Below are 24,793 nucleotides of genomic sequence, written 5' to 3'. Positions count from 1 at the left end.
CCACAGTTCAAAAGCATCAATTTTTCAGTGCTCAGACTTCTTTATGGTCCAACTCTCACATTCATTCATGACGACTGGAAAAACCATAGCTTTGACTAGCTTTGTTGGCAAAGTAATGTCTCTGCTTTTTAATATACTGTCTAGGTTGATCATAGCTTTTCTTCCAACACATGTTTTTTAAATGGATGAACTAATGAACACTTAAAAGGATGCAACATACAGACAGCAAACCCCAATGTTAAAACTTTTCTTTGATGGTTCTCTAGTATTTATAGGAAGCACTGTTAGGAAAATAGCATTTATCTAGGAATCATGCTAAGCACTTGCTTATCTCTAAAGTCCATGTTGAAAGGTTTCTCAAGTACCTTACAGAGTATAATCCTGGTCACATATAAACACATGATGATTAATAAAAGAAATTCCTTGAGCCTAACTCTGAGTTTCCTAAGGAGAATCTTTCCTCCTCTGTGGTGAAGTGTCCATGGATTTCCTCTGTACTTTCCTCCAATACTCCTCCCTTAAAGGACCCGGGAATAGCACAACCATCTCTTCCTGCTTCCCCCTAGAAGGAGCCCCAGAGGGGACAGAGTTTGAAGAATGGGTCTTGTGGTCAGTGGCTGACTGCTGTGCAAAGCACCAGGCGGAAGAGGAGGGGAAATGGAGACCCAGCTCAAGCGGTGACAGCAGAGAGGGGGTGCAGGGCGACAGGCCGTGGAGTCTGGGGATGGAGTCAGCGCTCAAGCAGGCGGGCTGCTGGTTTTGCAAGCCTGGGAAGACACGCCACACACATGCAGTTGAGAAGGAATCCCAGAACGAGTCCAAGGACACAGTTATGTCGCAGAGTGTACCTGACAACGACCAGAGGCAGGAAGACAGCCAGTGGCACAGACTAGAAGCATCTCAGTCCAGGAGGAGAGACGCAACTTTTGAACCGAGAAGGAGCAAAGACAGTAGGCACCTTAGCTCACAGGAGCTTGTGAGCTCACAGGAGCAAAAACTCGATACCATTGCCAGCCTGAACCCCTCCTGGGTTGGTGAGTTTTGAGTTTCGGGCCAGCCTTGGGGGACCTCCGTAATAGGCAGGTCTCCATCACCTGCGTGATTCCCTGGACCCGACCTGGGGTCCGGTGACATCTCCAGCTCTGCTTTCCCTCCAGGTACCTTGCCCTCCAGCACTCACCCACCTATCTAATTTCATAAACTTGTGCCCCCACTATGTGCTGGGCTCCAGTGGTGAGGGGTAAGTGGTAGAGGCTTGAACGTTTCGAGCACCCACAGAAAAATGAGCTGGAGCTGTATGGTTGGAAATGAGAATCTGGAAATGTCAACGCTTCTCAAATTTTCACACACACACCATTAAATAATTTTAATAATGCACCCCAGCCTACTAAAATGAGCTAAACAAGCTGAATCGTTTAGGTATTAGGTGGTGCAGTAAGAGAGGAATGTCTGATTTAACAAAATGTGACTGTTAGTGAAAACTGAAAAGTTTTGACTCTAAACTTTCATAATGAACAGACATGAACCCACCCCTAAGTACCCCTCACTTCTTAAGACTTTATCATTTAAACAAGATTAGATTAAGAGAAACAAAAAACTGCCAAACACAGGAAAAAACTTCTAAAAATGATTTATTTTTACAGTTTGAGAAAAATATTTTGTTCCATATAGAGTGGTCAATTTCATTAAAAATTTTTTTCCTCATTCTGTCGCATATAAAATTATATAAGAAGAAAAATATGAAAAGGAATGCTAGGATTTAGTACAATTTGAGGGTTTATAGTAAAAATTAATGTTTTATTATAATGTCTTAGATGGTTAGCTTTTACCTTGAACCCTGTTAAAAGTGCTGCATCTCCTCAATGCTTCTAAACTTCATAAAGATACCATTTTTCTATTATATTTGTTACATACATTGCATTTCTTTTTTCTTTTTTAATTATATGAGTAATATCTGCTGATTGTAAAAAATTCTTACAATCTGTAAGACATACAAGTACAATATTTTATTCTCAGTCATACACTCCTTTCCAAAATATGTGCTTTTTCTAAAAAGTTATAAGCATTTTTTTAGCAAAGATCTGTGATATGATTTGTGAACAATTTTTCCCGCAAAAGTCATCCATTTTCATGCCCTAGCACAATTTTCAATTGTTCAAAAACATTTTGATATTATTTGCTTCTATTTAGGTCTCATTTACTTTTCTGTTAATAGATATAACCTTTCAATAATCTGGTCGATTCCCCAACTTTTATGTCGTTCTTCAAAAACATCAACCTTCTCTAGACATTGAATATTGCATACTGAACCTGAAACAAAAAGAAAGTGGCAAGTTAAAATTTTATGACGAATACACTCAATTCTTCAAAAACATATCGTGACTTAAAAACTGTGTGTACTGAAGATTTTTCCTTTCTTTTTAATGAAAATGGGAAAATACTAAGAATACATTTTCTCAACTCTGAATGTTATTATCATTTTTAACTCCTAAGAGTTAAAATAAATATACCATCTCTCTAGAAGAATTGAGATGCCTTTAACATAAACGTACCATTTAGCTAAAAAGGCATATTACAGAGATGGGTCCCTTTTTGGGGGATTAAAATAGTCTCCAATAAAATGGACTTTTAAGTACCTCAGATATTAATAGTTTGCTAACAGCTCAAAACAGTTGACTTTACTTATAAAGTTATAGCACACATCTGTAACTTACCGAACAATTTTTTAACTTCCCCATCTGTAACGTAAAACGGTGGACCTAATTAAAAGAGAAACATGGTGAAGAGTAAGCTCTACAGATCTAATTCTAAAGAGAAACAAACCTTCAGGGCCCACTTCTCAGCTTATTCCCAATGACCTAGGGATATTCCTTCCACATACAACTCGATTATCCAAACAGGTGAGGATGGGACACGTTTTCTGCTTCTTATTTTGCACATCTTATACCAAAGACCAGCTAACGGCAGACGCGCACCTCCAGCTTACATGAGATGCTGAGTCAGCTGTGGGACTTGGGAATAGGGACGTGAGAGCGGAATTCATGAACAAATTCCCCTGGGACTTGCTGCTTCCAGAGCATAGATTTTCGACCATGCACAGTCCCTCATTCTACACACTCTGCCCATTTTGCTGCGGGCACTTTAAAGGAAACAACTTCTGCCCCGTTCTAGAAGGTATTCTGAGCCTCCACCCCAGACAGAGCCTGCTCTGTCTTCTTCCCACAGGCCCTTCCTTAGGCCTACTGCTCAGGAAGGGAATTTAACACATCATTGACTGGGGCATTTTTGCTGAAACTAACACCTGTGGCTGGCGATTCATTATGTAAGTGAATTTTGAAATGTCTCAGTCAGTAACATTTTGGTGGCAGAGTGGTAAAGAATCTGTCTGCCAGTGCAGGAGACATAAAAGACACAGGTTCCATCCCTGGGTCGGGAAGATCCCCTGGAGAAGGAAATAGAAAACTGCTCCAGTATTCTTGCCTGGTAGATCCCATGGACAGAGGAACCAGCTGGGCTATAGTCCATGGGGTCGCAAAGAGCCAGACACGACTGAGCACATACACACAACACACAAACGAAAGGTGTATTAACATCTCTCTGGTCAGTAAGTTGATAAATCACATTTGCAGGGCTGACATCTGTCTCCCTTAGTTTTTATTTCCATCCCAATGTTCCCAGACTTAATTATAGCTACTAGGTCTCGTCTTTTAATGAGTTTTCAAGAACTGACTTCTTCAAACAGAAAAAAAAAACACTAACATTAATATGTATAAAACAAGGAACTTTTTTAAAAGCTCCATTAAAAATCAAAAAGGGAATGTTTACAAATTGAAAGTCTGTGCACTTGGTTTTCACTTCTTCCTGAAAAGCCATGACTTAAAAGGTCAAGCATTAATGTTCAAACACATTTAAATGAATCCAGAAGAAAACATCCCTTTTACACATTCAAAAAATATACAGTTATTTTTAACACATGCTATAGCTCATGGGGTCACAGAGAGTCGGACACAACTTAGTGACAGAACAAGAACATTTTTAACATGCAATAAATTATAAAATTCCAGCAATTAAAAAGCAGCAATAGAGATTTTCCTGCCCACCTCCTACCTTCCCACATGCGCTTCTCACCCCATCTTCCTATGAAGATGTATTTGTATTTGTTGGCATCAGCCCAACGCATCCCATCCCCCCATCACGGCTGACACAGACTTCATGTATATAAGCAGGATGCCTCCCATGAGATAAAGTAGGAGAAAATAATGCTATCCCCGTCATAGAAATCAGGAAACAAGGCAACCGGAAAAAGAACAAAAAGGAAACTTTACCTGCATGTTTGGTTGGATCGTAAGAAAAAACAGACAAGAGGTACCGAAACCCAGGTCTCGTTAGGGACAACATTACATCTGAGTAGCTGAAAAGAATACAAAAAGGCACGTGTTACATTTCTTTACAAAGTCAAGGCCTGTGGAAGACCAGATGCAGGGAGGGAAGCCTAGCTTTCCTTTCCTCTGTTACTGAGTTTAATTCTCCGAAAAAATCACACGAAGTCGAGTCTTATTCTAAACAGCCAGAAATGGGCTCAGCAAATGATGTTACCCACCTAAGCTGGGAGATAGAGAAGACGGGAATCAAAAGGAGCTCTTGGGACTTCCCTGGAGGTCAAGTGGTTAAAACTCTGCACTTCTAAAGCAGGGGTCCTGGGATCAATTCCTGACAGGGGAACTAAGATCCAAATGCCTCGAGGAACAGACCGGAAAAAAAAAAAAAAAACAAAGGAAGCCAGGCTCAGGAAGGAGCCCCTCAGACCAGAAGATGTCAAATAAAGTGGAGGAGAGGCTCCTTCCAGAGTGACTTGGACCCCGGAGGCCGGTCAGCTTTGAACAAGTATTTCCAGAAGCACTGCCAGTTCTGGGGCAGTGGTTCCCAGACCAGGCTGGTATCGAGATGACCTGGGCATCCATGGGAAGAAAAGATGCCTGGGTGTCAGTCATCCCAAGACTGAGTCAGTAGGTTTGCTGTGGGGCTGGGGATGCTGCAGTCTAACAAATATTCTGGGTGATGGGGTGGTTGCCAGGGGCTCAGATAAGAGGCACAAAACAATCCCTCTCCTCTTTTTAGTTGGACAGAAGACTCATAAACGGGCTTCCCAGGTGGCGCTATTGGTAAAAAAGCCATCTCCCAGTGCAGGAGACATAAGAGATGCAGGTTCGATCCCTGGGCCAGGAATATCCTCTGGAGGAGGGCATGGCAACTCACTCCAGTCTTCTTGCTTGGACAATCCCATGGACAGAGGAACTTGGTGGGCTACAGTCCACAGGCTCACAAAGAGTCAGATACAACTGAAGTGACTTAGCACGCCCGTGTGCAAGACTGATAAACAGGTCGAAATTCAAGAACATTAAAGTTCTGCAAGTATGGCATGACCCCTGAGTGCTACTGCAACTGTCCTTTGGAGCAGGTGTCCTGGGCCGCAGGCAATACCACTTCCCAGCCATGTCTGATGGGTTCAGAGTGGGGACCAGATGCTAACAGGGCCCATCAGCAGACCAACCAGGAGACAGAATGATGAATTTGACTGATCAGATGACTCTACTGGGAAACTGAGTCAGATCCAAAGGGAAGTTGGTCATAGATGGACCTAGAGATTGTCATACTGAGTGAAGAAGTCAGACAGAAAAGGATAAATATCCTATGACATCCCTTATATACAGAATCTAAAAAGAAATGATACAAATGAATTTATTTACAAAACAGAAACAGATGTGCAGTCTTAAGAGAATAAATTTACCGTTACCAGGGGCAGAGGGGAAGGATGGAGGAAGGGATAGTTAGGGAGTTTGGGATGGACGCAATGCTGTATTTAAAATGGAGAGCCAAGAAGGTCCTACAGTATAGCACAGGGAACTCTGCTCAATATTATGTGGCAGCCTGGACGGGAGGGGAGTTTGGGGAAGAACGGCTATATGTATATGTATGGCTGAGTCCCTCTGCTGTCCACCTGAAAATATCATAACAGTGTTAATGGGCTATACTCCAATATAAAATATTGTCTGTTGTCATTAGTAGATAAGTTGTGTCTGACTCTTTGCGACACCACAGACTGTAGCCCACCAGGCTCCTCTGTCCATGGAATTCTCCAGGCAAGAATACTGGAGTGGGTTGGCCATTCCCTTCTCCAGGGGATCTTCCTGACCCAGGGACTCAACCCATGTCTCCTGCATGGAAAGGTGGATTCTTTACCACTGAGTCACCAGGGAAGCCCCTAATATAAAATTAAAAGTTCAAAAGAAAAAAAAAAAAAAAAAGAGGAGTTAATGGTTCACTGTGGTCTTTGAACTAAACCCTGAAGTTGCTGTTCTGGGCGGTGGCTGGAGCTGAGAAGGCTAAGGGCTGTGAGTCAGATACATGTGAGCAGGAGTGTGTCAGCAGAGAAAGCTGAGTGCTGAGGCAGGAGGACAGAGGAGATGCACACAAGGAGGTGAGTGGCAGTGAGAGAGACAGACAGAGGTCAACAGGCTGCAGAGCTCTGGGTAGGGTGCTTTGGCACTTGGCATATGGGTTTCCACCAGATCCAGTTGTGAAGCCAGCCCTGTCTGGAGCCCTGGGAGAAATCAGAGAGACTGTCTAGGGTGGAGATTAGGAGGACGGGCTCGCCAAGGTCCCCAAGCTCAAAGTCCAACCTCTCCACCTACTGGCTGTGTAAGCTTGACGAAGTCTTTACCCCTTTGTGCCTCAAGTTTCCCCATCTGTTAAATGGGGATAAGACCAGCAGTGAACGCACAGGCGGTTGTGAGGATTCAGTGAGCTCACACATAGAAAGTGCTTAGAACAGTGTGTATTCAGCACTTGTATGTGCTTGTAAGCACTTGTATTAAGCACAGTATGTGTTAAGAAGTCAGTGACTTCTTCCTTCGGCATCCATGACATCAACGCCCCTAAAACTCGAGCTGTTTGAGCTGGTCGCTCTTCCGCGCATGTCAGAGAACCAGCCCTAAGCAAACTTCTGAGCAGAAACCTTCGAGTCTTAACTTTCTGATTATCATTTTTAACAAGAAAGAACTCGCTGTCCCCAGGAAGTGATGAGTCAGATGGGTTCGGCAGGGTGTCCTGGGGCTCACCAGCATCCTTCTTCTTGGAATGCAGACTTTCTCAACTTGTTTCCAAAAATTCAGAAAAACAAGAGATCTGATTGATGTCAGACAAAAGGCCTAAGTGTCACAGCAGAAAACACAGCAGTTCTCGCCCAGATGTAATCTCAGCAGGAAGACACCCAGTACTGAGGGCAGGACTGGGATAAAGCACTAAGTACCTTAAATGTAAGATAAAGTCATGGAGCTGTCCAATGGCTCAAAATAAACAGTTATTCCGGAAACAAAGGCCAGTGTTCTCAGGAGTTCTTGGGGCTGTGACCACAGACACACTCACACACACACACAGATGGCTGAAAGGGGAGAAAAGAGAAGAAGGGCACCAGGAATACAGAGTCCAGAGGAGCCTCATGACTCTTTCTTACCATGAATTAAACAGTTCAGGGGCCATTTGGAAGGCCTTCATTTCTAGGACGGAAGAGGCAATAGTAGCTGCTGGGAAACTGTATTTCCCTGGCTTTCAGTCTAATTTGTTCTCAATTATTGACTCAACACATACTTATTAAGCTTTTACTATGCGTTAGGAGAAGGAAATGGCCGCCCACTCCAGTATTCTTGAAGCCTGGAAAATCCCACGGACGAAGGAGCCTGGTAGGCTACAGTCCATGGGATCGCAAAGAGTCGGACACGACTGAGTGACTTCACTTTCACTTACTATGCGTTAACATTTTATATCTATTTGGGGTTGGCCAAAAAGTTTGTTTGGGTTTTTTCCACAAGCAGCTTTCGGAAAAGAACAGAACTGGAAATACAGAAACGACGAGGGCCAATACCAATGTGCGCTTGTTCAGTTATTTCTCCAGCATCGTGTGTTTTTAGACACAGTAGGAACTTAATGTGTATTTGTTGAACACTGGAACGAAAGTTTCCGGTAACAGGAGAACTGAAGTGATCGTTGAAGGAGGGCGTACAGGGGAGAGACAGGAACAGTCCCGCTAAGGATGGTCCTTCAGGGAACGATGACTTTCAAGCATGTGAGGTAGGGAAGGGTCCCAGAGAGGGAAGAAGAGAGGCACAGTGTCAGAAAGAAAAGGGAAAAACACATATTAAGAGGATGTGGCACGGTCTAATTAAAAAAAGATGAGGTGTGGCAACAAGCCTAATTGGTCAAACAATTCACTTTTAAAATCTGAGACTTCATTTCACCGATGTGTAGTCCCAACCCTTTTGGCCACGTGCTACGAGTCTGCCTCCATAAAACTAAATAATTCAATATTTATGTGCTACACCCACATGAGTCTGTGAATGACATCTGGGTTGGAAAGTACACAGGAAGGATCACATTTCACTCAGTAGCCTTCTCATAGTTTAATTTTCTAATTAGACCAGGTACAGACGAATGGCCACTCAAAATACCCAGATCAAAAGCCCTAATACAGTAACGGCTAATATTTAAACTGTCATTTAGGGTCGACACTTTCTGCACGTGTCATTTCTTTCCATTCCCACAACAGCCATATGAGGGGGCCGAGGCATGGGCGTGGCTTTAACTATTTTTATTTGTTTTATTTTATCTTCTGGCTGCGCTACAAAGCATGTGGGATCTGGTTCCTACACCAGGGATCTCCTGTAGTGCAACTGTGGAATCTTAATCCCTGGACCAGCGGGGACGTCCCTGAATCTCAATTTTGTCATGCACTTGCTTGCCACCCTGTGGACATATAACTTTTAACCTCTCTGACCTTACTTCCTCATCTGTAAAATGGGAATAATGATGGCCTAATACCTCACAGGGCGACTTTGTGGAGGAACTTGTTGATCGACATAAAGCATTTCAACAAAGTCTGGCACATGGCAATAATCCAACAAATATTATTAGCTGGTAGGGTCAGTGGCAACCCACTCCAGTGTTCTTGCCTGGAGAATCCCAGGGACAGGGGAGCCTGGTGGGCTGCCATCTATGGGGTCACACAGAGTCGGACACGACTGAAGTGACTTAGCAGCAGCAGCAGGGTCAGTGGAAGTGAGGAGGGTGGTATGAGTAGAAACATTACAGTTTTACAGAGGAGTAAACTGAGGCTTAGAGGAACTGAATGTTCTGACTAGAGTAACATGGCTTAGAAGTGACAGAGCCACAAGTCTTGCGCCTGTGTCCCCACGGCCAAATCCTATACTTTTTAGACCAAGATACTGTTGGATACAGGTCTTCTAATTCCAAATACAACAAGCTATTCCAAACTAGTAAAAGTCTAGGAATCTTCTGGAAACCAGAAAAAGTATGAGATACTGAATTAAGGCTAAAAAGGGGAGAGGGGGGAAACAACGTAATTAAAGAAACCAAATCACTAACCGTTTGCGATCACTTGGATTAACAGCGACTAAGGCTCCTCTGTCCCAAATCCTATCAAATTTGCCAATATTTGCTCTACCAGAAAGAAAAAGAGAAAAAAAAATTCTATAAGAAAAACCGAATCTTTAACAAGACAGGGTTCCCCATGGTATGTGCTAGAACCTCACCAGCGGTTAAGGAATTGGGATCTCACAGATGCTTTCCCTCAGAATCTCTAGGGATGTGCTGACACATGTGTACACGTGTGTGTGTGTGTGTGTGTGTGTAGCTGTCCATTTCCGCCTGGTTCTAGGCACTGGTGGCAGCAGCTTGGACTTGGGAGCGCAAAGGAAGCATGAGGGACAGTTTGCAACAACTCTGCTCTCAGCCCCTGGAACAGGTACAGGAACTCGCAGAAGAGATCTCCCCTCTGTCCGTCTAAGACTGAAATGCATTTCCGTTACAGACACAGGTGTGAAGTGGAAGACATTTTCTTCCCCTCCTTTTCCCTACCTTCCTAGGATCAAAATAATTTTTCCAGAGCTTAGAAGTTACCCAAGGACAAAGATATCACGTGTGCAGACATGTAGGCTCCAGTAAAACCAGCTGCAGAACACAGACTCAAATGAATGTTTTTCATGGATGCTACTGCAAATTGGACGGAAGTGATAAAAAGATTCTCAACCTACCTCATCACTGTCTAGCAAACACTCAGATTTTTAAAAGTGGAGAGGAAGACATCAGTCCTACCTGGGAAGATCAAAAAGGTTGCAGCAATACAACGAAATGTTCCCTGAAGAACTCTGCAGTGAAAAAGTAAAAAAAAAAAAAAACCATTTTATTAAGAGGTACCTGAATGGTTAGAGGAAAAAAAAAGAAAAAGAGGGGACAAAACAGAGCATAGGTAGTAAAGAATATGTAATTAAAAACATAAAGGACATAATTTCACGGCAAATCATCTTCACACATCATTTGTTAAATGTTTATTTTTTAAATTGTAAAATAAATATGGACCACATTATAAAGAATTTCGGAGAAGGCAATGGCACTCCAGTACTCTTGCCTGGAAAATCCCATGGATGGAGGAGCCTGGTAGGCTGCAGTCCATGGGGTCGCTCAGAGTCAAACTTGACTGGGCGACTTCACTTTCACTTTGCACTTTCATGCATTGGAGAAGGAAATGGCAACCCACTCCAGTGTTCCTGCCTGGAGAATCCCAGGGACGGGGGAGCCTGGTGGGCTGCTGTCTATGGGGTTGCATAGAGTTGGACACGACTGAAGTGACTTAGCAGCAGCAGCATAAAGAATTTACATAATAAAGAAAAAACCTGCCTGCCACCATCTGAACAGTGATTTTCAATCATTTCGGTGAGTTCCTCTCGATTTTTTCCCTCTCACTTCCTGCACCTTGCAACTTTCGCAAATATTTTTTAACTGAAAATAATGGCACTTTAAAAAATTAAAACCCCCCCCCAAAAAAAACATTAAAAACCAGTATGGAATTCTTTGGGATCAACTCAAAAAAAAAAAAAAAAGAAAAGGAAAATCAGAGATTGGTTAACCCTGAAAATCAATTAGCACTTACTCTGGAACTTGTTAAATTTTAGCAAGGTTCCCTTTAGCAGAATCTTGACATTTTAACTCCCTTAAAGACGAGCACACAGATTGCTCAGTTACCAGGCAGACATTTTAAAAGTGCAGTTCTGTTGACTCCCCAGTTTCTCTCTTTCTTTCACTGGCCGATGAGCATTTATTTCCCAAGCGTCTAGTGGACAGGATTAGCCTGGGTTCTAGAGACTGCAGTAAATGTGATACAGGCCCTGACCCCGGTAAGGACAGCCTGGTGGGGGCAGTGAGGCGTGGGAACAGAGAGCCACCACGATACAGGATGGGCTGTGCTGTTCTGGTTGTGTGCCCAGAACTGTGGGAACAGAGCAGACAGAGCGGGGACTTCACTTCACTGCCCTCGCTCGGGGAAAGGAGGAACAAAAGGTGGCCACCGATGAACCGGCTAGACGCATCTGCTGATATCACGGCGGTGGGCGGTGAGGAGCCTGGGCTTAGGAGAGGGGCAGGGTAGGAGAGGTACTAAAGGGTCTGAAAATATTGGATTTTATTCTGAAATGAGGTGCCAACAGAGGCTACGATGAGAGAAGCGCAGGTCTTTGCAGAAACACAGGGAGGTCTCTGGAAACACAGGGGGGAGGGGTCTAGAGGCCAGGAGAACAGCCCATGAATGTCAATTCAGGCTGCAGATGGGACTCACTGGGGAGGTTTACTCAGACCTGGTGCCAGGCGCCACCTCTAGAGGTTATGACTTAATTAGCCTGAGCGCTGGGAATCTTAAAAGATCCACAGACAATTTCAAAGGTGCCACTGGGGCTGAGACAGAGAAGGCAATGGCACCCCACTCCAGTATTCTTGCCTGGAAAATCCCATGGTCGGAGGAGCCTGGTAGGCTGCAGTCCATGGGGTCGCTAAGAGTCAGACACGACTGAGCGACTTCACTTTCACTTTTCACTTTCACGCACTGGAGAAGAAAATGGCAACCCACTCCAGTATTCTTGCCTGGAGAATCCCAGGGACGGGGGAGCCTGGTAGGCTGCCGTCTATGGGGTCGCACAGAGTCAGCCATGTGGCTTCAGCCACGACTGAAACGACTTAGCAGCAGCAGCAGCAACTGGGGCTGAGAACCATGGCCCCCAGGAGGACTAGCCTCTGTGGACCGAGGCAACCAGGATTCTTAGATGATCTAAAAACGAACTGGGAGGAAGCTGCAAAATAAAGTACTCTCAAGCTTCCTACTGACCTGAGCGATTAATTTCAATCTTTAGAAGAGAGTACTTTGTGAGAGACTGAATACACAAACTCAGTGGCCAGACTGCACGTACCAACAACTCATGTCTGATAAGAGAACTTGGATCCATAGCCTCTGGAGCAAGCAGCCTGAGAAGTCAAACCGCAACCCTGCAGGGTGGTGGTCAGTTGACCGCCATCCTCCCTGATTTATAACACTACCCCTCCTCCCCGTCTCTTCCAACTCAAACATGCTTCCCAAAGCAATCACTGGGGTGCTGCTCCAAGTTAGCCGATAGCACCTGAAGCCTTCACATCTTTCACCAGGAAGCTTTCCCACCCCACTGCCAGGCTTTGAGCCTCTGCCAAATGCAATTGGCTGACTCCCTCTGAACAAACAGTCTCTACTTGTTCTCATTTGGGTAGATTCTGCTTATTTCCCCATTATTATTCCAAGCTAGTGCAGCAGCTTCACTGGATCATTCTGGTCACAGGCAGAAGAGAACTCTCAAATCTATCATTTCCAGCCCAGACACTGCCCCACGCTTTGGAGACAGTTGCCAGTAGCCCCTTATCATACCACACATCTTTGCAACTAATCATCTCCAGAACAACGCTCATTTTCTCTGCTCTTCAACTTGTTTCTCCTGTTTCGCCATCCAACCAGTCATCTGAGCTGGAAATGTAACCTCATCACCCTCTGGATTCCCATTCAGTTAATCACCAAAGCCTTCCCAGTGTGACACCCTAAACATGACTTTAAGCCATCTGTTCCTCTAAGCACCCCATCGCTCTCCCAGTGCAGCCCTTCAAGTTCTTTCCCAGACCACTGCTCACAACCTCCTATCTGGTGTCTCTGCCAGGGGGCTACCGCCCTTCAAACTCACTTCCCTTGAGGCTACAAGGGTGAAAGTGAAAGTGAAGTCGCTCAGTCGAGTCCGACTCTTTGCAACCCCAGGGACTGTAGCCTACCAGGCTCCTCTGTCCATGGGGTTTTCCCGGCAGATACTAGAGTGGGTTGCCATTTCCTTCTCCAGGGGATCTTCCCCACCCAGGGATTGAACCCGGGTCTCCAGCATTGCAGGCAGATGCTTTACCATCTGAGCCACCGTGGCTGGTTGCAAAAGAAAGCCTGGCTGTCACGTTCCCACTTAAAACCCTGTGGTGCAGAATGAGGTACCAGCCTCACAGGGCACCTGAGCTGGCTGACCTGATGCCCTGCCTGTCCCAGCCCTAACTGTCACCACACTTCAGGAAGCTCCCCTTAGGCTGGGTTAGGAAACTTCCCTCTCGGTTTGCTTAATACCCCAAGTCGTTTGACTGAGCTCCCTGTATGACAAACAGTCTCCTATGCTTCTCTTTTCTCCTAAGCTAAGCGGTTCTTTAGGGCAGGGACAGTGTTTTCATCTCTTCCGTGTCTTACGCAGGGTGTGGCACTTGACAGATTCTCAGAAACATTTGTTGATAAATTAAAAAGCCAACAAACCCAAACCAAAAATATGACAAATAAGCTTTGATCTTGGCTTTTCATGTCTATTTGTTCACATCTAGCTATGGTCTATCTTTTTATGTTCCTTATGCTATATAAAGTCCTGGTGAATCTGAAGATTAAGAGGGGTCATCTGATGTGTATAGTGTCTTCACTTACTCATGCTGAGAAAAACCTTTTTTGTGGGGTATGGAAATAATATTTGCCAAAACCAAACACACCTTGAATATTTTGGCTCCAGGAATTTCCATAATTGGTTCTTCTGAGTAAGAAAGATTCTGCTCCGTAAAAAAGTCCCGTATCCCAAGTTCGCTGATTTCCACGCCTACTACACTGTGTCCTCGGTCTGCAAACCTGCATCAAATCATATAATTACAAAGTTTTCTTTCGAGTACAACACTAAATAAAAGCATATACACCAGTGAGCATATATTTTCCTTAATTTTAAGAGATTTGTATGAATTCAGACTCACAGGGTTTCACAGAACATGCAGATCCACAGTAAGCAGATTTATATATTCTCTATATATTCTATATAACATAATCTATATATTCTCAAACCCTATGCTATGTGGAGTTCTGAGAAAAGGGTTTATAGGACCTTGGGGAAATTTTAAAAGCTTGGAAAATTATACCTTAAAATGTTGATTTACTAAAAATGGACCGGATTGGAAGAGTTTTTGATTTAACAGCATCCTATGAATTTGATATGCTTTTCAATCTCTAGAAATCAGCTCTGTCCATTAAAACTTTCAGTGATGAGAGAAGAATCTCTACCTGTGTTGTTCAATCCAGCAGCCACTAACCACATAGCCTAGGGCCCTTGAGACGTGGCTTGTGTGATTGAGTTTAATAGCCACATGGGGCTGATAAGATATAGTACTGGAGTACACAGGGCTAGAACATTAGCATCCGTTTCTGTAACAATGTTAAAATTTCCACTTATCTGCACTAAACCCTATCCAGAAATTTGTTTCATGACCATATGCAAATAGCTAGGATTTTCCTGATTAGCTTTATGGTTACAGAATTCAGTCTTGGGATCTTAGACTTCAGGGAGAACAGCACTCGTGACACAAATACCCAGGTACAGTATTGATTTTTATGCCACATTAAATAAACACATAAGTCATTTATGCTATAATGCAATACATGCCTTCTTAAAAACCACTGCACCATGCAAAATCATGCAATAAAATCATGAAGTTTATGGGGATGGGAGTTGGGATACACATTAAAAAAACTTTACTGTTCCAATGGAATATTATTCAGTCATAAATAATTGAACTCTTGCCATTTATGACAACATGGATGGGCTCTGAGGGTATTACGCTAAGTGAAATGAATCAGTGAAAAACAGCATATAATCTCGCTTACATGTGGAATCTAACAAAAACAAAAACAAGCTTATAGATACAGAGGCCAGACTGGTAGGTGCCAGAGCCTGGGGGTGAGCGATGGGTGAAATGGGTGAAGGAAGTCAAAAAGTACAAATTTTTACATGTGGAAAAAATGAAGCATAGCCTACAGTGGACTCACACAGACTGCATTATACTGTAATCCATTGCCCTAAGAAAACCCAAAATCTAAGAAAATGTCCTAAACACTATGTTAATGTCTTTGAGTTTCAGCTAATAGTTTATCTATTCACACTGGATATCTGTATAGACCTTTAATACACAAATTTATTACATAAGTGAAGAATCCTCTAACATAACAACTTTTATACAATAATAGTCATGTCCAACTCTCTGCAGCCCCATGGACTGTAGCCCATCAGGCTCCTCTGTCCATGGAACATTCCAGGTAACCTGGAGCAGGTTGCCATTTCTTACTCCAGGGTTTCTTCCCCATCCAGGGATTGAACCCTCCTCTTTTATGTCTCTTGCATTGGCAGGCAGATTCTTTACCACTGAGCCACCTAGAAAGCCACCTACAATTACAGTAGCTTAGTTCTGGCATTCTTATTATAAATGACTTTAGACCCTAAAGTCTAAAGGAACCTTCAGCAATCACATTTAATCGGCTGTTTCCTTATACCGTTTTCTAATCTTGCGTCAAAGCTTCTGCTAGAACCAGGTTGTTAACACTTATGACAATAAAACAATCTGTTCATAGAGTTAACGTTTTTCTTGCAGGTAGTTTCCAAAGAAATTCTCTTGTCTGATTCAGTGAGTCAGTTAGGATGTAATGTTCTCAATTTTGTGGCCACCTAGACGGAGGAGCCTGGTAGGCTGTGGTCCATGGGGTCGCTAAGAGTCGGACATGACTGAGCGTCTTCACTTTCACTTTCATGCACTGGAGAAGGAAATGGCAACCCACTCCAGTGTTCTTGCCTGGAGAATCCCAGGGACGGGGGAGCCTGGTGGGCTGCCGTCTCTGGGGTTGCGCAGAGTTGGACACGACTGAAGTGACTTAGCAGCAGCAGCAGCAGACTCTTTAAGGCACAGCAGCCACTTGCAAAAGCTCTCAGCTACAAGTTGCGGGAGCGGTGGCAGGCTGCAAAAATGTCACTGTCCCCACTCAAAAATCCACTCCCAATGCATACACATTCTGTGGTTTGGCCACCTATATTTACATAGGGAACAGAGCATTTTTAAGTTACTGTATTTTTCCACTTACTAATCGTTTTCATATATTTTATTTTTCTTTCCTGCTTGATGATCAAAGTTCTCAGTGTTCATGCTTATAAATAAATAGTACATCTTGGCACATAGATAGGATCTGTACATCAATCATTACAACAAATTCTGTATAGGAAACAATTGTCAGGGTAACCCATACTGAGGGTGGCTTGTTAGTTAAAGTGAATTCTTTTCACAGAGAATTACTCACAAGAAACACTTTCTTTATCACTGGTTTTATTAGCAATGATTCATGAAAACAAAAACTCCTACGTGCTGGTTGAGGGAGGGGAGGGTTGAGCTGAACTGTGGACTATATACATTCTTGCCAAAAAGCTGTAATTCATTTTTCTGTCCACCTCTATTTAAAATACATAAAATTAACTTAGCCACATTCCTAAAACACCTACAAAAACTAAACCGTGCACAAAGGTGAAGGAGAATTAAGATGGAAAACTGGTTCCATCTTCCCCTCTCCCATCTCAATGGTTCTAAACTAATTCTTTTTCTTAACTCAACAAGGAAAAAGACAAGTTCACCCCTCTGTTTAGGCAGTGTCCTAACTGTTTGAGAACATTGCCTCTATGAACCCATCAATAATAGTCTACTAAATATAGAATCCCTGTACATTTCCTGAGAAAGGAACTTTTAAAACTTACATCCTATTAAATATTCACCCACAGTATTTATCATCAAGACAAGAGAGTATGTTCATGCTTATTTGCTCATACCATTTCATCTCAACTGCTTTTCCACAAAGGGGAAAAAATACCCGCAGTGCTTTCTCGCCTTTAAGAAAGGTATCCAAATACTTCTTTAATAGCCTGGGAAGAAAAAAAAAATTGTTTTAATTAGCCCAAGGCACAGAGGAAAGGACTACAATCATATAATGCTAAGTACCTTTCATGCATTATCTCACATAATATTTCCCAACAACTTTTACTCAGTAGAGAACCTTGGTTATTAAAATCGCCAGTTTACATATGAAGAAACAGGAAGATTAAGCAGCTTGCTCAGTCATGTAGCTAGTGAGGGGTTAACCTGACCCAAACCTGGGATTTTCCTGGTTAGTAATTAAAATCAAAATTTTATTTTTCGTTAGTTGATATGTTTTAAAAATGTATACCTATGTGATAGAGAAGGAATGGCAACCTACTCCAGGATTCTCACCTGGAGAATCCCATGGACAGAGGAGCCTGGCTACATGGGCTACATAATCCATGGGGTCGGAAGAGTCAGACCACCCACCACCACCTGTGTGTATGTTCTAAGGCCAGCCACACAACAGAGAGAACTCATACAACGGCTCTGGAATGATATCCCAACTAGTACTCAGTGTGCAAATGTAATAATAACAACAATGTTCCCTGGGGAGTCAGGGTGGCTGCCTGGACGAAGGAACATCTGTCATGACCACTTTACTTGGCAATGGGCCATCATTTATTGCTGCTGCTTCAAAGCTGACTTCTACTACCATTACATTGCTCAGCATGTAGCTCACATTAATTTCTCTCAACTTCTCTTCTTCCACCATGTAGACAGTACTTTAACATTTGAACATATGCTATTGGAAAGCAAAGTCATAACACCACTACTCTTCAGTATAAAGAGATAGTAGCATTAACATAGCTTGAGCATCTGGGTATGTATAAACACACGTGACCAATGAATAGGTGTTACAGGGGATTAAAGTAAGACATATTCCAAAAATTGAAGATGCCATCAACTGTAGGTTGCACCAGGATTTATACTCCACGGGAAGAAATATCACTGCCAATTAAACCATGACATGCCACAGATGCATTCTGACTTCAAAGATGCTCAAATGTGAAAAACTAAACCTGTGTATCTTAAAAATCAGTCAAATAATGTGTACCTATATTATTATTTCTATTTCCAAAGTCAGTTTTTGATGGGGCATTTCTGTTATGGACCAACATTTAATATAAACATAAACACTTCTTACTGATGTCCTTGTTCTTGATGAAATCCAGTTTTGTGGTTCACCCACTTTTCTTGCCATTCTTCCAGAGTCAGCACTCGGTCTTTCTGAGCCTCAGTGTTTGGGTACTCTTCACTGTCAAGTAAGGCTCTTGAATCACCCATGGTTTTGTAGATGGCTCTGGCTCACAAACAAATGTCCCCAGTGCCTAAAAATGAAAAATGTCTGTAATGCTGTCATATAAGGGCATTTCAATTCTATGATAAATGAAATAAAACCCTAATACTTCCAGCAGTGTAGCTTTTAAAAAGTATTTCAATATTCAAGGAAAAGCCACACAAAAGTTACTTTTCAGTGAGTCTGATCTTAACTGCATACCTCATAATCCATATTAGGAAGGATCTTTAAATAGATTGAATTACATCTTAGAGTAAAAGAGTTTAACTTTTTAAAAGAGAGAGGATAAAAAAAATAAACAGGCAGTATAACTTTTGTTAGCTGAGAATTTTTTCTAACATCTCATTCTTTTGCATTGGCAGGCGGATTCTTTACCACTGAGCCACTAGGGAAGTCCCTTTAACATCTCGTTCTTTAATTTTGAAAACTTCTTTTAATGTTCACTTACTGTTTTTAACCAATGTTATGTTGTACACAATTCAGAGTTCAACAGAGTTATGGAAGCAGGTCCCCATTTCTAACGAGAGGCAACCATCTTTAATTCTTTTAGCTGAATCTTGACATATAACTCAAAATATGACTCAAATACCATGCGTATTTTGTATCTTAATTTTTCACTTCTAGGAAGCATCTAGAAAATATCAGCATTTAGCCCTCTTTCAACTTGTCAACACACACAGACACACACACCACCTTCTCATTTTTCCTATTGCATCCGTGCACTTATAGCATATTTGTGATTAAATATTTCAAGTACACATTACAATGACTAGGTAAATACTATTCTCAGCTAAGCCATGTAGAATTCTATGATTACTTTTCCTTTTCTGTACAACTTTTTTATTCTATAGTTAATAACTGTCTGGCTTTTTCATTTATAAAATTTCTATGTATTTATTACTAATTCAGCACTAAGTTCTCCCAATCTCTTATTAGTACACTCCCAGTCTCTTCAGTTATCAGATATCCTATCAACGTCATCTTAGAGAAGAGCCTTCTAACGTGGATGCTCTCTTCTCGTGGTACACAGCCGGCCTTCTGGGGTCCTTCCCGACCATCATCCTGAAGCTTTCTTTTTTATCTTGTGCTGGATCCCCTGTTTCCTTAATTGGCTATCCCCCTCTTTTTTTTTGTTATCACCCTTATATTGGTAAAGTATAACCTTCAGCAGCTTTCTGAGAAAGGGTGTATGGGAGAAAAGGATTTCTTCTGCAACTTTACATGTATAAAGTATCTTCATACTATTCCCTACCCACTGGCAACCCACTCCAATATTCTTGCCTAGAAAATCCCATGGACAGAGGGGCATGGAGGACTACAATCCATGGGGTTGCCAAGAGTCGGACGTGACTGAGCCACTGAGCATTCCCCATCCTTGATGTATAGTTTTGCTGGGTAAGAATTCTCAGGTGGAAAACATTTTCACTCACAATTCTGAAGAAATCATTCCCTTATCATCTAGCTTGCAGAGTTAATGCTTAAATTCAAAGACATTCGGGTTCCGATGGTTTTTCTACGTGGCCAATATTTTTCTCTCTCTCAAAGCTTTGCTTTGTCCCTTAGTTTGTGCAATTTCATAATTCTATGCTTTACTCTGGGTCCACTTTCATCTGTTTGGTGTAGTTCTTTTAATCTGGAAGCTCATATTCTTCAATTCTGGAAGAAGTCTTGAATTATTCAGATGATTTTGATCCCCTCCCCTCTTTTTTTCTATTTCTCTTTCCCAGACCCCTTTTATGTGGTTGTAGAACTTCCCAAATGGCTTAAGTGGTAAAGAATCTGCCTACAGTACAGCAAACACAGGTTCGATCCCTGAATTGGGAAGATTCCCTGGAGAAGGAAATAATGACAGTACATTCTAGTATTCTTGCCTGGGAAATTCCATGGACAGAGGAGCCTGGCAGGCTACAATCCATGAGTTCCCAAGAGAGTAAGACACCACTGAGCGACTAAACAACAATAACAATAGAATCTCCTGACCCAATACTGTAAATCGCTCATATTTTTTTTATTTTCTAGCTCTTCACTGTTTTGCCCTATTTTTTGAGAAATCACCTTATTTTTATCTATTTAGTTCTTCTTTCCTGCTTTCAAGTCTTTACTTCTTAAGAGCTCCTTTTTGTTTCTGATGCTCTTTTCATTTTATTTTTATGTACAGAATGGTTATAATATTTTCTTTTATTTACCTGCATGGTTTGTTACTGAGTCACTTTTTCTGTTGGTTTTGTCTTCTGTCTTCCAAACTAGTGACTGTCCTTAAATGCCTAGCAATTGTTTAGTCACTCAGTCATGTCTGATTTTGTGACCCTATGGACTGTAGCCTACCAGGCTTCTCTGTCCATTTAATTTTCCAGACAAGAATACTGGAGTGGGTTGCCATTTCCTTCTCCAGGGGATCTTCTTGACCCAGGGATTGAGCTTGCATCTCCAGCTTGGCAGGTGGATTCTTTACCACTGAGCCGCCAGGGAAGCCCCCTTACCTACTCACATTTAAGAGTAAATACCAAAAAGCTGATTATAAGGTTAAGTTTGTGGATGGAGCTTACTGACTCTAAGCTTTAGTGTAGAATGATATGAGCAGATACCATTTGGAAACTTAGATGTCATGATCTTTATTTATTTATTTGGATTCAAGACTTTCCAAAAATGGACCTTCTAATTCCTGTTGAAAGCTTGAGTCCTTGGGACCATGATTCTATACTCACATGCAGCTGCTGCTAAGTCACTTCAGTTGTGTTCGACTCTGTGCGACCCCATAGACGGCAGCCCACCAGGCTCCCCCGTCCCTGGGATTCTCCAGGCAGGAACAGGGGAGTGGGTTGCCATTTCCTTCTCCAACGCATGAAAGTGAAAAGTTCAAGTGAAGTCCCTCAGCCGTGTCCGACTCTTCGCAACCCCATGGACTGCAGCCTACCAGGCTCCTCTGCCCATGAGAAAAGGATAAAAGCAGAAGGAGGTGCCAGCATTCATTCACTTGTGTTGAGTTAATTTCTGTATGGATGGGAGTATGGCACTCCCATCCCCAGCTGTGAACTGTATCTTCCCAGTCCAAAGACTATACCCTCTCCAGGGAATAAACCTGCAAACGTCTGGTGATGCCGTGAGGAGCAGGAGGTTGAGGAAGGGATCAGGAACTTAGCTTTTCAGGAATCAGAATTTCAAACAATTGCCTTAATTTAGACTAGACCCTTCCATTTCCCAGAGATACCTGGTGCCGATAACTTGTGAGCACGGGGGAATTCTATACTCCAAGTAGGATTGCTCACTGGCTTCCCCATTGCTGGTTTAGAATTTAGCTTTCTTCAGTCTGCGAAATCCTTCACTACTTGTCCATCTGCTTTCTTGATTTAGAAATTTTATTCTCTTCTGTCCTTCCTTTATGCCTTTAAAAATCCTGTTGTTTTGGTGGAGTTTCAGGAAGGAATAAAAGCAGACGCATGGATTCAGTATCCCACCTCCATCCCACAAGTCTGCATTTTCAAATAATTTTCTCAAACCTTTTTTTTTTTTTTTGAATGGAAAATGCATACAAAAGTGTTGACCTAAAGAAAAACACACAACCTAAGAGTTATGAACGTCAATTTTATTTGGGGACCTCACTGAGGACAATAGCCTGGGAGAGAACCTTTCAGGGGCACAGCCTTTCAGAGCACAGCTCCGGGAAAATGCTCCAAATATGTATGTTCTGCATACATAAGATGTTTTTTGTTTTTTTTTTTTTAACTAGGAAAAATATGTAGCCTAGTGTGCGTATGCATGCTAAGTCACTTCAGTCGTGCCTGACTCTTTTCGACCCTATGGACAGTAACCCGCCAGGCTCCTCTATCCATGGGGATTCTCCAGAATACTGGAGAGGGTTGCCATGCCCTCCTTCAGGGGATCTTCCCCACCGAGATTGAACCTGCGTCTCCTGTGGCTCCTGCATTGCAGGCAGATTCTTTACCGCTGAGTTACTGAGGAAGCCCATAGTCTAGCATACATCTTGGTAAAAGATTACTGCTAATCACAAAGAACAGATACTTTAAGTTGATTTTAGTGATTTCTGTGTACAAAAAGTTGCAGAAATCTGGGACCGCTGTAATTCTCTCTGAAGCATGCTATTTAGGGGCCATTGATCCAAAACACATAATGCCTCACTCTTATTTTCCTTCCTGAAGTTCTGAAACACTTGGGGAATATCACTCTCTGCAGGGGGTTGCAATTTAACCCTTAGTATAACTGGATGATGAGCAATACTCTTTGTTCCTTTTTTTTTTTCCTCTACAAAGAGAACTAAGGAAAAAAGACATGCGACCATAACTGCAAATCTACCTGAAGGTATGTGGAAAATGTCTGTCTTTTCAATATGAAATTTGTTACATAAGGACAATATAACACAATAGTTCTAACATATCCTTTGAATCATTAGTGAAACTAATTTGGTTTGGATTACACTAGCAGGCTAATCTTAGTGGAGTTAATGATTCATCTATGAGAACAGCAAACATCACGGAAAAGAAGTTCTTCAAGAAAAAGTTCCCTTTATGACAAATTGGGCTTCAGTGTGCTTAGGATTTAATGGAGAAGGCACCTCCCTTGGAATTAAGAACACAAATCACTTTCCAGCAAACAGTTGTTAACAAATGGCTTTTGAAAGGCCCTGACATGTCAGGAGGTGATTCTTGAATCTTCTGAGAGGTGGGAGGAGTATCTGACTATATTGTGTACAGAAAAGCGAATTGTAGTTTTCCCATTTCCATTTTCAGCCACAAATTTTGACACCTGAACTTGAGCCTGATTAAAACAGTTCTCTACTTAAAAGGGAAGCATTATTTTATCATGGAACAAGGGCAGCCTATTGGGCTTCCCATCTAGCTCAGTCGGTAAAGAATCGGACTGACATAAGCAATATTCTCTTTGAATGTGCCTGCAATGCAGGAGACCAGGGTTCGATCCCTGGGTCGGGAAGATTCCCCAGAGAAGGAAATGGCAACCCACTTTCCTCTTCTTGCCTGGAGAATCCCATGGACAGAGGAGCCTGGCAGGCTCCAGTCTACGGGGTCGCAGGAGTCACGACTGAACAAAGCACAAGCGCAGCCTGGAATAGTTCAGCTCCGAAACGACTGAGTGGCTAACAGCAACAACCTCTCCTCCCAGCAGGCACCAATGGTAAAGAGCCTGCCTGCCAGTGCAGGAGACATAAGAGACCTGGGTTCAATCCCTGGGTCAGGAGGATCCCCTGGAGAAGGAAATGGTGATCCACTCCAGTATTCTTGCCTGGAGAATCCCATGGACAGAGCAGCCTGATGAGCTACAGTCCATGGGGTTGCAAAGAGTTAGATACGACTGAAGCAACTTAACACAAATACCCCTCTCACACAGACTCGGTATCATGAATATAATTTAGTAATTTCTTAGCTGCTCTCATAGCTTCTCAACATGTACTTAACTTGTCCACGTCCCTTTCTGGAGAAAGAAAAAATTTCCTTCTATAACAAGATAAAACTACAAAATTATAAGAATCAGGACAGGCTAATTTCACAATCATATCTTACCCATACACAGAAATAGCAGATGTGCACAAATCTCCATGGGTGTTCTCCCAAGTCTGGTTTCCTCCTCACCTTTTCAATAAAACCACGTTTATGCTTTAAATTTATTTTAAAATTTTAGCAAATTGAAAATTTAGTAAATTGAAGTTAAATTTTCCTAAATTAACATTAGTAAAATTCAGTAAATTTACTTTAAAATTTTGGCAAATTGTAGAATTTAGAAAACTGAAGTAAATTTAAAATTGAAGATTTTAAACTCAAGTGCACAAATTTTAAGAGTGTGGCTCAGTGATTTCGTTTTACATATGCACACACCTATGCATTTACCATGGAGCAAGACACAGGATGTTTACAACACTCCATTTCTCCCACTTCCCCGCCCCCACGCACCATTCATTATTCTGGCAAGTATTTCTCTTTTCTTAAAATCAACCATACCCGACAGTGATTTGGCGGTCACTTTAATCAGGGACTCAGAAAGGTCATTTATTACCCATTCCCACTAGGCTCCCTGAGTCCATTTCAGGGCGTGGATTGCCGGGCGGTGCGCGCACGGTGGGGTGCCCCGTTCCCGATTCCGATCACACACTCACACTCGCAAACGGCCCATTGGTCACCGTACCTTCCTCCGCGCCCGGCGGCCCCTACCTCGTGCGCTGTCCGCCCGCCGACCGCTGACTCTGACACTGCCCAGGGGCCGTAAGGGCTGAAGACCCGCACCCCCGCCTCAGCCCCGCCCCGGGCCCGCCCCTCCCGCGGCGCACAGACCCCGCCCCCCTCCCCAGGCGCCCTGGCTTTGCGCAGCGGCGGAAATGGC

The 24,793-nt window shown here is 42.7% G+C and overlaps 1 protein-coding gene across 4 annotated transcripts; it reads right to left on the bottom strand.

The window, feature by feature from the left end:
• Positions 1 to 1,613: 1,613 nt before the first annotated feature.
• On the bottom strand, positions 1,614 to 24,750 carry TPMT (thiopurine S-methyltransferase). Of its 4 annotated transcripts, none has more exons than XM_061398765.1 (9): positions 24,599 to 24,750; positions 18,293 to 18,476; positions 17,058 to 17,150; positions 13,924 to 14,056; positions 10,168 to 10,220; positions 9,439 to 9,513; positions 4,326 to 4,411; positions 2,715 to 2,759; positions 1,614 to 2,310 (listed from the first exon to the last, which is right to left on the bottom strand). In XM_061398765.1, the coding sequence occupies exons 2-9, from the start codon at positions 18,430 to 18,432 to the stop codon at positions 2,198 to 2,200; spliced, it is 738 nt and encodes a 245-aa protein (XP_061254749.1). In that variant the 5' UTR covers positions 18,433 to 18,476; positions 24,599 to 24,750; the 3' UTR covers positions 1,614 to 2,197. The 4 variants fall into 4 exon arrangements, with proteins under 4 accessions (XP_061254749.1, XP_061254751.1, XP_061254750.1 ...); XM_061398767.1 differs by having other exon boundaries at positions 24,625 to 24,732; XM_061398766.1 differs by having other exon boundaries at positions 18,293 to 18,493; positions 24,599 to 24,728.
• Positions 24,751 to 24,793: the final 43 nt, after the last annotated feature.

This window comes from Bos javanicus, chromosome 23, assembly GCF_032452875.1.
Source record: "Bos javanicus breed banteng chromosome 23, ARS-OSU_banteng_1.0, whole genome shotgun sequence".
Classification (NCBI taxonomy): Eukaryota; Metazoa; Chordata; class Mammalia; order Artiodactyla; family Bovidae; genus Bos; species Bos javanicus.
This window is presented reverse-complemented; position numbering and strand designations above follow the sequence as displayed.